At 31.8% G+C, this 16,033-nt stretch overlaps 1 protein-coding gene across 1 annotated transcript in view; it reads right to left on the reverse strand.

Moving 5' to 3' along the window:
- beag (IC cytokine homolog beag) overlaps positions 1-16,033 on the reverse strand; it is a 109,746-nt gene continuing 93,713 nt past the window's right edge. The window contains exons 17-21 of the mRNA XM_090379778.1: positions 15,826-15,892; positions 12,197-12,285; positions 6,041-6,155; positions 5,830-5,891; positions 1-89 (exon numbers count right to left, since the gene is read on the reverse strand). Of these exons, the coding sequence (XP_090235904.1) occupies positions 56-89; positions 5,830-5,891; positions 6,041-6,155; positions 12,197-12,285; positions 15,826-15,892 (367 nt within the window). The 3' untranslated portion in view covers positions 1-55. The remainder of the gene's footprint in view (positions 90-5,829; positions 5,892-6,040; positions 6,156-12,196; positions 12,286-15,825; positions 15,893-16,033) is intronic.

Below are 16,033 nucleotides of genomic sequence, written 5' to 3' on the forward strand. Positions count from 1 at the left end.
ATAGAGAATAAAGAAATATAATATGGGTGACTATAAATATGATACAATCTGATATTCAATATCTTGGTCGTTTATATTCTGATTCCTCCCTGTAACGAAAGAAAAAAAAATATATTATTATCCAAGATATACTAACTATTCATACTATTTTTTTTTTAGTAAGCATAATGAGTTATTTAGAGAATGTTTATTAAATTAAAATGCAATATGTAGTCTATGAAATTCAGTTACCTACTATAATTGTGAAAGTCAGTCACAATAATGTAATGTATCCCATGTTTAATTATATTAACATTCAGCATTACTTTGGCATGGTTACCAAATAACCCAAAACACAACAGCAGGACCAAAATATGGTGAGAGAGACTAACTTGAGTATGAATACGTGCTCCATAAGTCTCTTCCATCTAGAAGAAAGCCATAAAGAAATGCAGGAGTTCCATTGAAAATTAACTGTTTTCATCAATTTTTGTGAGTCCTACAAGTTGCATTTAATAAAAATGAGGTGGCATTACTTTCTGACTGATGCTTGCATTTTATAATGCAAATATATGAATTTTTGTCAAAGCATCATGAAGAACATAAACCTTCACCATCTGTCAACCTTTTAAAAATCATAATCTGGAAAAAACCTTTCAGAGATCCATCTTCCAGCCAAAATGCACTAGATTGGCATTCTTCCAAATAAATAATAATTAATGCATGGCACGCATTAATGGAAAATTACATCATTATGAAATGCAATAAACTGCATTTTAAAATTATTTCCTTCATTTATATGCTCTGTGAGTACCTTATTTATCTGATATCCTCATGGATGGATATAGCCTATTTCATATTTTTGAAAATTCTGGTTTTTGAAGGTATGCAGTATAGCCTGTATTCAGGATAATTCATTATTTTTATTAGTTAATACAGGAGCTCTGATTCCTAAAGTCTCCACAGAATGGGATTTGCCAGCACCAAACCAAAATATTAACCCATACTGTTGGATTGGCCCAGTGGATAACGTATTTGCTTAAGAAATAAAGGGCATGCATTCAAATCACCTTAAAAAATAAATATACTACTGTACTGTGAATTAATACTGAACATTTTGCAAAATGAATGATTTTATATGTTACAAATACATACTAATGACAAATTCTAGGAAATAAGTAAAAAAGAAAAAGTATTTGGCAATTATTAATAGAACATAATTCATAAATTTGACACCTGTGCTTTTTTTTTTTTTTTTAAGTCCATCAGCCCATTTCCCCCTCTGTCCTTGTATGGTTAGCTACCCTCAGAGAAATATTCCAAATATTCTGGATTTTTGAAGTTCTGCTATATATGTAGTGGGTGTATGTAAAATGATTAATTAATAGTTATTGCAAAACAAAACATTGAAAGAAATTTATAGCTAAATGTGTAATGTAAGTACACACCTGTCAAAACACAAGATGTTTCTTCAGCTATGCAATGATAGCTTAACTTTTTTTACAACCACATACACACAAACCCGATGATGAATTATGGGGTATTATGTAGTAAAGAAAATTTTGAATGAAAATTAATACCTTTTCCATATATGAAATGAAAGAATAATTGTTATTCTAGAGATGTCTGACCTAATACATTCAAATGTAATATTCATAGACAACTAGTAATCCCCAGGTAAGCTGCATTTTCCAATTTTTTTTCAAGTGTGTATAATTAGGATAATGAATAATAATAAGAATAATGAATAATATAATTAGGAGAATAGTGCTGGCAAATCCCATTCTGTGGAGACTACAGGAATCAGAGCTACTGTATTACCTAATAAAAATAATGAATTATCCTGATTACTTGGGCTATATTACATAACCTTCAAAAAACATTTTAGAAAAATCAGAGGGCTATTCACAAATCACATAAAACAGTTTTTTAATTGGTGTAGGTATATTTATTGGAACCACTTATATTCCATCACTGTCTTGAGAGAATTTCTCCCTGACAGTTGGAGAGCACACTTTTATCTTTCCTGTAAAAAAACACACATTCCTAGGTCTCTTTAAAGGACTAATATCCTGATTCTATTTCTTATCCTTTACATAGAAAATTGAGCATTCTCTGCTTAGCTATGCAAGCAGAGAATGCTCAATTAGACGTGATTTACCTTGATGTTCCCTCTGCATTCCACTCTATTAATGCTTCTCTCACTTCAATATTTTTATTTTAGCCTTTTGTAACTTATTCCAAACAGCAAACTTGCAGCTTTCGGTCTATATCAAAATTAAAACCAATTCAGCTGGCATAACCCCTAGGAGGTAGATCAGTGGCTCCATCATTCTCTTCTGTGATGCCTCCTGTGTCAACTTGACCTTCTGGTAATTGCATATGCTGATGACCTGAAGGTTTGGTCAATTCTTCATTTTTTTAAGCTGGCATCCTATAACAACCAAAACACCAGCAAGAAAATTTATCTGCCTTCAGCTTTTTTCTGAGCCCTTCTAAACCAGAATATAACTCTCTCTCTCTCTCTCTCTCTCTCTCTCTCTCTCTCTCTCTCTCTCTCTCTCTCTCTCTCTCTATATATATATATATATATATATATATTTATTTATAAAAGAAAAGTCACCATTCCATTATTCCCTCCAACTAAATTTAGTTGGAGGGAACAATGGAAGTTCAGTCATCCCATAAGTCAATTCACAGTTATCTCAGAGCATTTCTCAATTTTAAATTTCAGTTTAAACGTCATCTACAGCTTTCCAAAATCAAAGCTTTAAAGACATTCTGGCTATTTAAGCAAAACCTAATTCATTTCACTAGCTGCCAAAGAATTTTTATGAAGTACGTTAGATAATTTATTTTACCTGTAATGATGGTCTGCTACAGCAGATGCCAATTTGGAATTACAGTATTTAGTAGAGGGAGGTTAAAGTTTAAAATGGGCTGATGTGAAAAATGGTTTTGAGTCCTCTGATCACAGCCCATCTTATATAGTCATTTAAATTATATCCAAGTAAAAATTTAAATTTTGCTGCAAAAATTTTCACAAAAATGATTAATGCCACTCTCAATGCCTTCAATTTGGGAAAAAATTGGAATAAAGAATTTGAAAACTGGAAAAAAGAATAATTTGACTAAAATACACAGGAAAAGGAAACTTTTAGTGAAACATGCATGGTTTCTGGAAATCAAAAAAAAGTTGGAAAGCATACTTTAGAACTTAATTCAAAACATGTTTTCTTTTGAAGATACAAGTAGCTGGTGTGCTCATATAATATAATTAATTTAAATAATACCAATTATGAGAAAGACATACATTGGAATGTACAATTAAAATCTATAAATACTAAGTACAAATTACTAAGTAAAAGATACCTAAATTTACATAAGCTGTGAGCTAAATTTGTTAGTTTATTGGGTATTGAACCATGTTCTCATATACTTAGTTATTTAAAACTGTGGCATAAGTGAAATTAGCCCTGTACTCCCAACAAAGTAAATGAGGTGCATAGTTTTTGAAATACTATAGTAAAATCATGTTTGCCTAAATGTTAACAATTTAAAGTAGATTCATGTGTATATATTTTTCTGAGACTTAAATTGAAATAAATGCTAAAGTCAATGTTAAAAAAGAAAATTCTTACTTGCTAAGGAAACCAGTGTGCCCCATGCCGGCATCCCCTATTTGAACATCAAGAGACAGTCACTTCATGAGGGCATATTTATTGGTGCTTAACAGATAAGAATTTTCTTTTTCTTAACATTCACACTTTAGGGTTGAATTTCAGGAAAATATGTACACAGGGATTAGTCTATTGTAAATTGTTAATATTTAAGCATACATGCATTCACTACAGTATTTCAAAAATAATCCTCGTCCTCATTTACTTTCTTTTAGACTTCATAACAGTATCAAGAGTCTGGATTGGAACACTGTCATAATAGAGCAGGATTGTATAGTGGTTGAGTAAAGGGCTAATATCAATAATAACTTAAAGTGTATGGGGACATGGTTCAATAGCTAAAAAATAAGAAAAATTTTAAATTGCAGCTTAAGTAAAGTTTAGTATCTTTTACTGAGCAATTTGTACTCAGTATTTAAATAGTTAATCTGTTAAGAGTTCTTGATAATTATAACATCATGTTTAAATAATCAGTTACTCCCAATATGAAGTTTAACTTTGGAATTTGTGAACAGTTTATTACAGCAAAAAAGTCTATTTAGGAGTTGGGGGGGGGGGGGGGTGAAATACATTGTGCTGCTAAGTAAGATTTTTTTTTTCTGTAAATATTTCAATAACCCAAATATTTGTTATGCAATTATTATTACTATTTTATCATAGAGAAAACTATATATATATATAAACATGAACACAAAATGAAAAGTCAAACATTTCTTAGAGGTGAAGTACTCACTGGAAATATCTCCAAAAGTTGAAAATATCTCTAAATTTCCAAGTATGTATTAATTTGAAAAATTTAACAGTGAGCAATGAGGAGTAGGTACACCCCTGCATAAAATGCATTAGAGCCAATTAAATTTAAAAATTAAAATACCAAATAAAAATTAGAGTGACATTGATGTCATTCTAATTTTATTATTTTGTTATTCCTCAAGTTTTTTTTTTTTTTGAGTATGGTAATAAAAAATCAAATAACAGGCATGTTTTCACTTTTGGTGTACTTTATACTGAGCATGCCTGCTGGTGTTAATGTAGTCGATGTGCATCCATGCATTCTAGTAAAATGTTTGCTGCAACAAACTGGTCGGCTATGCTGCCTGCACATTGTTGTGTTGCTTGCTGCAGTGACACTGAATGCTGTGACAAATAAGACATAAAATCACCTTGGGTATTTTCTGATTTCTTAAGGTAGTTAAATGCTATACTTTACTAAAAGAAAAGTATAGTTTTCCTTAGTGTTAGAAGAATGACTGTCTTCATGTACACTGCTCATTTTATTTGAAAGTTTTTTAGGAAAAGTGATTTAGAAAGGTTGCAATAATTTCTTTTTAATATTTTCAAAAAAATCAACTACTCTGTCTATGGACATTGTAATATATTTCTAAAGTAAGCAATGATCAGGAAAAAAAAAATTCACTCAGAAATATTCTTATTGAAGCATTAAAAGCTTATGGAAATAGACATGTAAAAATCAGCCCTCAAGTTATGAAATAAATAAAATGAAAACTACAGTACAGAGTGTAGTCTACTGTAGTGTTACAGTACAGAGCAGAGCATTACACTAATTAACAATTCACTGCAAAATAGTCAAAATCCCCATGTTATAGCCATTTTTTAAGATGTACTATATGCTTTTTTGACCCTGTTATTCATAATTTCATTAGCCATCTAAGAGGGAGATCAACAAACTCCTACAGTAATTGCTTAAATATCAATATGTACTTTTATACAATGTATTCATTAATTATTAAAATAAAGAATGATATTCAAAGTGCTTGATTCTAGACTATTTCTTGGCATTATTCTGACAATAGTGCATTGTCAATGATGCACCATACACCTGTCCACGTGTTTTGTGTACAGGATGAGAGTTACATAAAGAAGGTGACTCATGCATACAAAAATGCAAAAACAACAGGTGCTTTCATTTTAAAAAATAATTTAAAATATATGTAATTTTAAAAAAAAAATGCATTATTTGTGGTAGTGTCCATTATAATGCTAAAATAAAGTATGACATTACAAAGTGAACGTTTTAAACAATTCCTTGCCCAATCTAAGGTTATTAAATGGTGTACTTTATACAAAGACAAACCTACTTGAAGGTAACTGAGAAGATAAAAATCTCTATATAAGTGATCTTAAATTCAATTTATTTTTGTGTACTCACATTTCAACTGGAATATAACCCTCTAGCTCAGCAGCAGCTGCAATTTTCCTTTTATACATCAACTGCAAAAATTTTATTAGTAAATCATTAAAAAGTATTCATAAAATATTTAAATTTAAGATAAAATTTAATAAATATTATTCATAATCTATAGGTTATTTAGAACCATAAATAAAATTTATATGAATGAATATCTTTAAATTTAACATACCTGGTTAATTTTCTGCAACTCTCTGTCTAATTTAGTTTTCTCATCTTTCTTTCCTGTACCTGTACGCCTAGTCTTTCTGCCATCAGCCATTTTAACACCATACTGAAATGCTGCTCTGTTAAAAAGTTTAAGGAATTTTTTAAAATTTGCAAAAAAACAGGCAGTTGTTTTATATAAATCAGTACTAAATACAATTCAATATAATTTTAATTTGACAAAATAAATTACTTCTTTTGTTTCAAAACCAGAAAAAAACATTAATTAATCTCACTTTCCTCTTTTAAGCATTTATTTTATGGTGATTCCCCCCCCATTAAATTTTTTAAAACTCAGATTCTGCCTAAAAGAGGAAAGTGAGATTAATTAATTTACAAATTCACTTGACTCTCTATATCATACAGAAAAAAAAAACATAACTGCCAACTTTTGACTTCTGAAAAACTGGATATCAGGTGACTGTAAGCAGGAGATTTTCAGAAAAAAAGCAGATTTTTTAAAGTCCAGACTTGACTTCAATTAAATTTTACTGACCACATATACATTTTAGAGCCAGAGGATTGTTTACTAATACAGTATGCTATTTAAACTGTAGCCTACCTAGGATTTTGTCTATAGATTTCTGTTTGGATTTAGACATCAACTGATTATAATGCGCCAAGAAAGATAATGTTGCAGACTTTGCACTCTTCAGAACGCTGAGTTGAAGTCTTGTTTGTAATAATGGCCTTACTTTTTATACTTGGCTGTCAGGCATTTCTATAGCTTCACCTTCTGATGAAGATCTAAACTCAGTTTTTGTATTTTTTTCACTCAGCTGAATATTTTCTCACATTCACTGCTCTGAAGAATTGTTAAAATGCCAAGAATGATTTGGGATAATTTGTTATATTTTAAGTTTCCTTGTGCACTTATCAGTTCCCCAACCAAGGACCACTGTATATTAATTCTTTCCTAATAGCATCTAGTAGATTCTTATAAAACTAAAAGAACTGATGCAGCAAAACATCTATTATTTAATCTATTTATTTATCTTTAATAATACCAAGAAGTACTAGAAACCTGCCCAACAAAAATTTCAAATTTGAAAATAATGTATTGTCAATTGATGAAATTTGTGCTACCTTGAACAAATTCTTCAATTAGCATCTCTGCACAAAAGAACAGAATCTTCTATTGTTTTAGCCCCTCCATGACCTTGGCAGTAGGAATACCTATGACAAAGTTAGAATCATCCTTCTGATTCTAACTAGTTTGTTCTACTTCCAAAATGGTAGTTGAAGATTTAAAAACTGTTGATATAACAAATACACACATCACATTCTTTAACATATCTAGAGAGTTCATGACTCCAGTACATGTGAGATATGCTGCTGAATTGAAGATTATGTTTGGGTTGTCAAATGTAGGTATAGTATTTAAAAGAAACAGTAAACTGCTTTATTCAAGCCAGAAGAGAGGGATATGAACAGATTTTCTGTACAAGTCAGAATAACACACCTACAGTTATCAGTCTGCTTGCCTTGTTTAGGATTGCTTTCACCAAACAATTCAGAAGTTCTTTTTCTTCAGGAGTTCATTAATGTCTTATTTCAAAACTTCTTTCGGATCAAGAACTAGTAGATTTGGACACAAGTCAGTGCCACTCAATAGTAATTGCTTGTACTTTTCAATTTGATAACTCTTAAAAGTGTTTACATAGCTCTTCTAACTTCTTTTAATACACTTGTCAGAGGTTTCCACTGTTCTATCAGTCTAGTTAGTCAAAGACATATACATACATGCTTCAAAATCTGTTTTTACTTCAGCGGTATGCATTAATTTAAGCAATTTAAATCTGTCATTCCTTTTAGTATTTCTTTCTAGATAGCAGTAAATGTCCATAAAATATTCATCCACTTTCACAGGAAGACAAGCAGCTTCATTTTCAGCACACAAATTAATGAGATGATAAGGACAGACTATTAACCACCAAGCGCTCAATTTCTTTTAATATCCTTGCTACTCCAATTTTAAGGCCTATCATAAGAGGGGCATTATCAATACTAAATGCAAGACACTTTTTTAAAGGAATTCCACATGATTTCAGATTGTTCAAAAGAAGATTCCCAATTCTGTATCTTGTAGAGCTGCCTTCCAGTGCTGGTACTGAGAACAGGCTGCTTTTGATTTGAAGATTTTTTTTATTATGAGAAGTCACCAAAATGGCGATAGCTTGGAATCACTTTGACTACTCCATCTGTAGCACTGCAAATGGCACATTTTTCAGAACTATTCCTACCATTTCTTTCCACCTCTGTGCAATTTCCCCAATAATGCCTGTTTAATTTGTTCTTCCAAAACTATATTTTTTTTATATTTCACTACTGGGAAACATATTTCTGAACAATGTATCTGCATGACTGGAACATCTCAAAGCAAGATTATGTTCTATGGCAGGGGTGGGCAACGTTCATAAATGGCAGTCCAAATAAAATGTCTGTGAGGTACGCGTGGGTCCAAATTGTTTTTTTTTTTTAGCTTTTCATAATTTTTAGGTTTAATTAAATTGGTATGCAATGAAAAAATTGTCATAAACAGTTTTTTTATGTTGTTTATTGTAATATTTATACATACATGCACATATAATTAATTTTATTAATAAGAAAAACAAAACACAAATTCAAGATAAAAATGACAAAAATACAATTATAATAACAAAATATAAATACAATTCCAGCAACAAAAATTGCAATATTTTATTTTTATAATATTTAATAAAAGATTTGATACTGTTTATTTTTATCAGTGAATTGATACCCGGATCAATATTTGTCGTAGCAATGTGTGGATTATTTTCTAAATTTACATCAGAAATTCCATTAATTCAAAAATATGTATAATAAACTTCCTGCTGTTTATTATATATTTTTTGAAAATCACCACAGGCTGGAGGTTGCCCACCCCTGTTCTACGGCAAACAATGAAAATAAACCTTCAGCACATATAATAGTATTATTATCACTGGGCAATTCTACATATTTTTGCATTCCTTTCTACACGGTGTATGCTGTCTTTATGCTTATTTGTTTACAAATATCACCACATTGCAGTGCCTGCCACTTGAAATATCACATCTACATAAAGAACACATAACAAAGTGGTCAAGAACGGGAGTGCAGTAGCACATCTGGCTGGACAGTGATTCAACAGTGTGATAGCTCAATACTGTTAGTAATTATATTCATTATCAAAACGATGAATTGTAAATTGCTCCAATGTAGTCAACACATAGGAGGATACATTTTTTTTTTTTTTTTTTTTACCCAAAGCAAACAAGTAATATTTTCCAGATTTTAGAATATATAGAAAATCTTGTGTATGTGACTTCTGAAAAATTTACATTTCATTTCTTGGGCATCTTACTAAAGGACATTGTTAATTACCTTTGCACCAAACAAGGCAATGATGAAATCACATGTTACGGAGAACAATGCTGTTTTCCACATTCCAACTTCCACATACATCATGCAACATATACTAGCACATCTGATGTCCAATTCTTTAACAAAAATAAGCAGAATCTCACAGAATATTTAAAAAAATTTGAAATTAATATAGTTTTATTATTATTTTTTTTGCTAAAAAGATGGAGAAAAACTATTGTGTGGAGAAAGAAATCAAAAAGACATTCTGTATTTTAAATCTGAAAATTTGGTAGCTCTGCAGAATGTATGATTTCTGCTGCATGCTTTTTCTACAGATATTTCCATCTATAAATTAACCTATAATTCTAACTCTTTCTTCCAAACATATACAGCAAGTAACCAGTATCCATTCACAGTTCAATTGCAAACTAATTTTTTCCTTCTTCATTCATCTCTTTTACTTCAGTTGTTTAGAACAAAGCTTTCTTTGTATGTACTTCCTAAAAATTATAATCTACAGAAATTCAAATCCAACATCAACAAGTATCTTTTGTCTGCTTGATCCCACAGTACTACTGACAGTGAAGCTTCAAATTCATTACATTCAATACAAGTGTGAAATTTTGCTATTAAAATAGAGTTAAATTGTTTGTGTTTACGTATGTACACATATACACTAGTATTCAAAGAAAGTGCATCACCCCTTAAAATTGTAATTATCGTCCAAATAACGTAAGTATATGGCAATATTTCTTACAGATTGCATCAGATAAGATTGACATGTGTAATGACATAATATTGCATCAGCTATTACTTTCAGCTATATAAGCATGCTCTGCAAGAGTTGCAGTCATTCCTTGCTTGTGTCAGGATGGCGAGTTACATGCAGTTGATGCTATGAAGAAAGAGTGCTATTGTTGCTTTAAGTGAGGAAGGATGTTCTTCCCATCATACTGCTTATAGAGTGCCTTGTAATCAGTCGACAGTGAGTAGATTTCTTTCTAAACTCAAGAATACTGGCTCTGCTGATAGGAAAAAAGGAACTGGACACAAACGAGTCTACGCCAAAACAGGACCGCATTTTCAAGTGCTTATGCCTTAAAAACCATAAAGCTTCTTCTTCTTCTGAGCTGAAAGGAGAACAGGAAGAATATACAGGAGAGGCAGCAAGTGCAGTACCAGTCAGAAGACGCCTCTTCAAAAATGGACTTGTAGCCCATTGTCCTAAGAAGAAACCCCTCCTCACACAAAAAATGAAAAATGCCTGATTAATTGGTGTAAGGAGCATGTCAAATGGACCCCCCGAGCAGTGGAAGTCAGTTATTTTCTCGGATGAGAAGAAATTCAACCTGCATGGCTCTGATGGGAGACAAACGATTCGCCGTAGACGTGGTGAATACCATCCAGCCTGTATGTTGTCTACAGTGAAATTCCCTACTAGCCAAATGATATGGGGGTGCATTTTGTATCACCTGCAGTTTATATTCTGTAAATGTCAATGGATACCTGGCTATATTGGAAGGCAAATTGCTGCCAACCATTATAGACCATTTGAACCTGCCAAGTAGACTCTTCTGTAGTTATTAACTTCCTTTCTGTGTTAGAGTTAAACAGTAATGTGTTTACATTTGTTACAGGTGAAAAAATGTTTGGAAGAACAGTTCATTACAACTCTTAGCTGCCCAGGAAACAGCCCGGCCGGACCTGAATCCTATAGAGAACTGTTAGCATCGTGTGGAATTTGCAGTTGCCAGAAAGAAACCAAAGACCCTTTGTGAACTTCAGGAAGCCATAACTCGTGTTTGGAACCATAAACTACCAGTTGATTATCTTCAGAAATTGATCTTGTCAATGCCTGGACAGTGCGCTGCTGTCATCAGGGCCAGAGGCGGTTCAATTAAATATTAGTTTACACCTGGTGAACATTTCATTTTGTTTTCCATTTAAAATGATAAATTGAAACAAATTGAGGGCTTCTGATAACATTTTAGCCATAATTGTCATGTTTACCAAAACTGTTGTATAAAGGTTGCAAATGCTCATTTTGGAATATTTTGAGAGCACCTGTCAAATATTACTTAGCTTTGCCTTAACTATTAATAAATATCTTTTGTTTATATTCCTATTTGTGATGCTAGTCATTAATGTAACATACCATCGTGAAAAAGGGTTAGAAATGTGAAATTCCTAGGTGATGCACTTTCTTTGAACACCGGTGTATATATCAAAACTAATATAAGTTAATATACATAAAGTTAGAAAAGAATAGAGGTAAAAACTGCTGAGCAATGTCACACTGGCCTACTCAACAGTAACTAAAGCAGAATGCCATATATAGAGATATGATTTAGAGTGGAAAAGTAGATGTGAATTGCATAGTCATATATTAATATAGTTTATCTAGGGAGGCAAGCATTTAAAAGTCTATCATACTAGACCAAGAGAATAACAGGAGTTAATACAAGGCAAGTGTTGAAATGTTATGGTCTTGTAAACATGTTAAAGAAGGCAAAAATTCACAAATTGTAGAACAAAAAAAAATGTGAGCCAAGGGCAGAACTTCTGTTATCATAATTTGGCAAAAAAAAAAAAAAAAAAAAAAATCATATCTCACCTATCACAAAACGCTAAATCATCATTTACATCATCCTTCAATTACACATTTGTTTTTGTCTGTTTGGTTAACTATTTTAAACACTAAGTATTTTAATCTTTCACCTAGAATTAAATTTTTTTTACTGTGTCTACTTACTTTGGTAAAGCTTCTTTATTGCTCATATATTCACTGTATTCCTCTTGTGTATCAAAATCCCAACGTCCAATAGGCCCTTTTTTATTGCCCTAAGAAAATATTTAAAATAACTATGAAAACTCATAGTGAGTAACCTTATTTATCATACCTATAAAAACCACCAACAAACAACTTGCTGTGTTTTAACCGGAGGTTAAATAAAAGTCTGAGGTAGATACAATGCAAAACACTTCAATGTTTCTGACCAGCAAAGTAGGAAAGTGGTTATATTAATTCAATAAATAGCTCAATAAATATCTCTCTTGTGGGGAGTAATAAAATATCAGCGTTTATAGAAAAAGAATTTTGAAGTTTCTTCATAGTCAGGATACATTTCTCACTTATCAGTGTTCATTGTACTATTACATAACAAAACCTGAAAATTTTTTTTCTTTTTATAATACGTATTCTAACTCTCTTAAATGACAATGATGACAACATACAGGGCAGGTTAAAACTTGCAGGCCATGCTACTTCAAAATAATGTAGTCTTACTATATTGTTAGTACAAAAAAATAACAATTATGATTTAATGCTACTAAATTTAAGGTCTCAAACCTGAAGAATAATAATCCAAAGAAAAATAATAAATTGGTGGGAGGGGTTGCAGGTAATTATGAGAATGCATTAGGAATATTGTAGTATTTTTTTCAGATTCACCTTTCAGTCTGAAAGGTGAATCTGAAAAAAAGGCAAACTTCTCGAATGGGTCCAGAGAGGGGCAAATAGACTACAGCAAGGAGAAAAACATGTGGCTCCAGGGCATTTGCTAGACATCTTCCATAGTCTTAGCACAAAACGGAAAGCTGGGTAACCTTGAGCCACCTACTTTAGTAAGGAGCACAAAAAGGAAGTCCCTACGAGGAAAGACTTCAAAGGTAAGATCTGCAGAGACTGGAAACCAGACATCTGAAGGAGAAATTCAAACGAGGTCTAAAAGGTGCTCAAGGGGATGCAGAGTCAGGTTATCCTATTGACACAATAGGAATGAGTCTAGGGACCCACCCAAGTAGGCAGATTTACATAAGCAATAATAGTGAAAACAAAGAATAAATAGAAATACAGTTTTTTTCTTATTCTGGAGGAATTGAAATAAAGAAAATAATTTTGAAAATAATAATTGAAATAAGGTAATCAGTACAATAATCTCTACATGTAATTTGATGTCTGATTTAAATGGTGCAGTTCATTTTGTTTAGCACTATTCACCTATTAACTTTTTCCTATGGAAACCCTGGTCCCCTGCAACATTGGGATGTTACCCCAATGTTAAACCAAAATTTTGAGGTAACATCCCACAGCCATGGGATGTTACCTTAAAATTTTAGTGCCTATGGGCTCCCAGAGGGTGGGTCTTAATCTGCCATTAAGTGAATTTATAACCACCGGAGGTTATAAATATAAACCAATAAACTGGATCTCAGGAAGTTTACTTTGTCACTGAATGGTGTTAACCATTAACATGGGTGCTTAAAAAGAAGGATGAAAAATATTTAAATGTGTGGGAAAGGAAGATATTAAGGAAAATATCTGGCTCCATAAAAGTCAAGGAAGAGTGGAAAATAAGGACAAACCAAGAGCTGATATGAATGGAGGAAAATAAATGTCCAAGAAAAGCAATGGAAGGGCAACCAGGAGGAAGAAGATTGAGGAAGACAGAGAATGAGGTGGGTGGACGACATAGAGAACGATCTACAACAACTTATGGTGAGATGATGGAGAACAATGGCCAGGGAAAGAGAGAGAGGTAGAGGAAAATCATTGAAGAGGCCAAGGTTCTACAAGGATCATAGTGCAGTGATTAAGTATTTGATTCACTAGTCAGGATTTAATGTCACTATATTTGCATGCATACATGTGTGAAATGCCTAAATATTTGTTTAAAGATGGTGAATCATGACAGAATTAGACTCTACAGGATATTGTTAGAGTCACTTGTTTATTAGGTAATTAACACTTTCTGCTTTACCCTAAAAAACTATCCAGTTCTATTGCTGTTGGTTAGTAAATGTGAATACTACTAAGTTATTAAAATCTAGTTATATCAAATGTGAGACTATCATAAGCTACTTGAGTGCTACAATACAAATAAGCAGCACTTCTCTAATAAGAGAAGTATAATGCCACCACCTCTCAACCAAACACCTCATGGGTGTAACATTTGAAAACTCAGCAATAATTTAACTCACATCCATGTTCTAAAAATCCCATTAGTAAAAATTCAATTTCTCAAAAATGAGTTAAAATCAGACTGTCAATTAATGATTATTATCTCTATAGGAGGACTTACACTGGACTGTACTGAGCTGATTTTAGGTGAGCAAGATAGTTCCATCCTGTAAATTATTTAGTTTTTTATTTAGTTTTTATTAGTTTTTTAGCCTGCAGAATATGCAACTTGGACTGTGAACACACACACTTATATGGGTATAATGTATAACATAAAGATTATAGAAAACTGTCAAATCATATGAATTGGCATATTGTGACTAAAGTGGTCGTTGCACCAAAGACCTCCAAAACAACGACGGCAACAACACTTATATCCAATTGTTTTAACAGAGCAATAGGAAAGAAAAAGCAATAACTGCTCAACTTGTGAGGTTACTGCTATGAGTTGCTACAAATAAACAGTACTTTTTTTTTTAAAAAGAAATGTAATGCTATTAATTTGTAATGTGATACCCCACCACACTATTTTAATCACAAAGAAGCATTCAGCCTTCTTTAATCTGGATATAAATTAAAATAATAATGGTAGTAATGCATGCAGAAGAATTTTTGCCTGGAAGATTTGTTGTTATTGACAATCAATTCCTGAAACAAATATTCTCTGTCAGAAGTGCATGCAGTGTATGTATATGTAAATTACATGAACTCGCAAGCATGTCTGTACGTTTTGGTTGAGAAAAAAACAAAGTAATTCATGGAGGAATTTTACATGCTTTATCTGACAACTTCATTCTGTATGAAAATGTATTCAATTGGTTCAAATAGTGATTTGAACCCAGGCCTTTCCAACAGGTAGGAAGTAGTAATAAAGCCACTATGCCACAGAGTCCACCATTATGACAAAATAATATTTATTATATCAAATTTAATATTTAGCAAAATATTATTGATTGTAAATACATCAGTGAGAACACAGGCAATCGTTATCCAATTACATTACCATTTATGCATTTTTAATGATCAAGTATAAAATCATTTCTGGGTACAGAATCACATTTTTGCTTATGGGATTTGCAAATCCCATAAGCAAAAATGAATGCAAAATTGCATTTTAATTTTACTACTATACAAATTTATGATTTTTACAGACATCTAAATGATAGAAGAAAGTAGTGGCTACTGGATGTATCACTTGCTAGTGATACATCCATAAGACTAATACCAAATCAATTATCTTTCTTCATTCTTTTTGAATTGCAAGGCTTTATTATATTATAGTGCAGTCCAAGGATTTCATTAACTTTTTTTTAACTGTATCGATTTACTATACTGGTAATCAGAATTACAGATATTTGTTTTATAATTTGATTTTCATAATTAAATATGAGCTAAAATCTTCACATTCTAGAGATAATTACCATATCCATCTTTGAATAGTCAACTTCATCATCACTGTCAGCAACAGCATCCTCATTTTCTGGTGCACTGCAAAGTTTAAATCAAAAGTGTTAATAGTTCATTGTAATTTTGAATCCAAATATATTATGAATTAACACAGTCTGTGAACCAAAATATATAAAAATTGCTAAGTTAAAAAATTTTCCTCATATAAAATCATGGCTCATA

The sequence above is a fragment of the Mastigoproctus giganteus genome, chromosome 1 (genome assembly GCF_048544385.1).
Source record: "Mastigoproctus giganteus isolate SK-2022 chromosome 1, ASM4854438v1, whole genome shotgun sequence".
NCBI classification, from domain to species: domain Eukaryota; kingdom Metazoa; phylum Arthropoda; class Arachnida; order Uropygi; family Thelyphonidae; genus Mastigoproctus; species Mastigoproctus giganteus.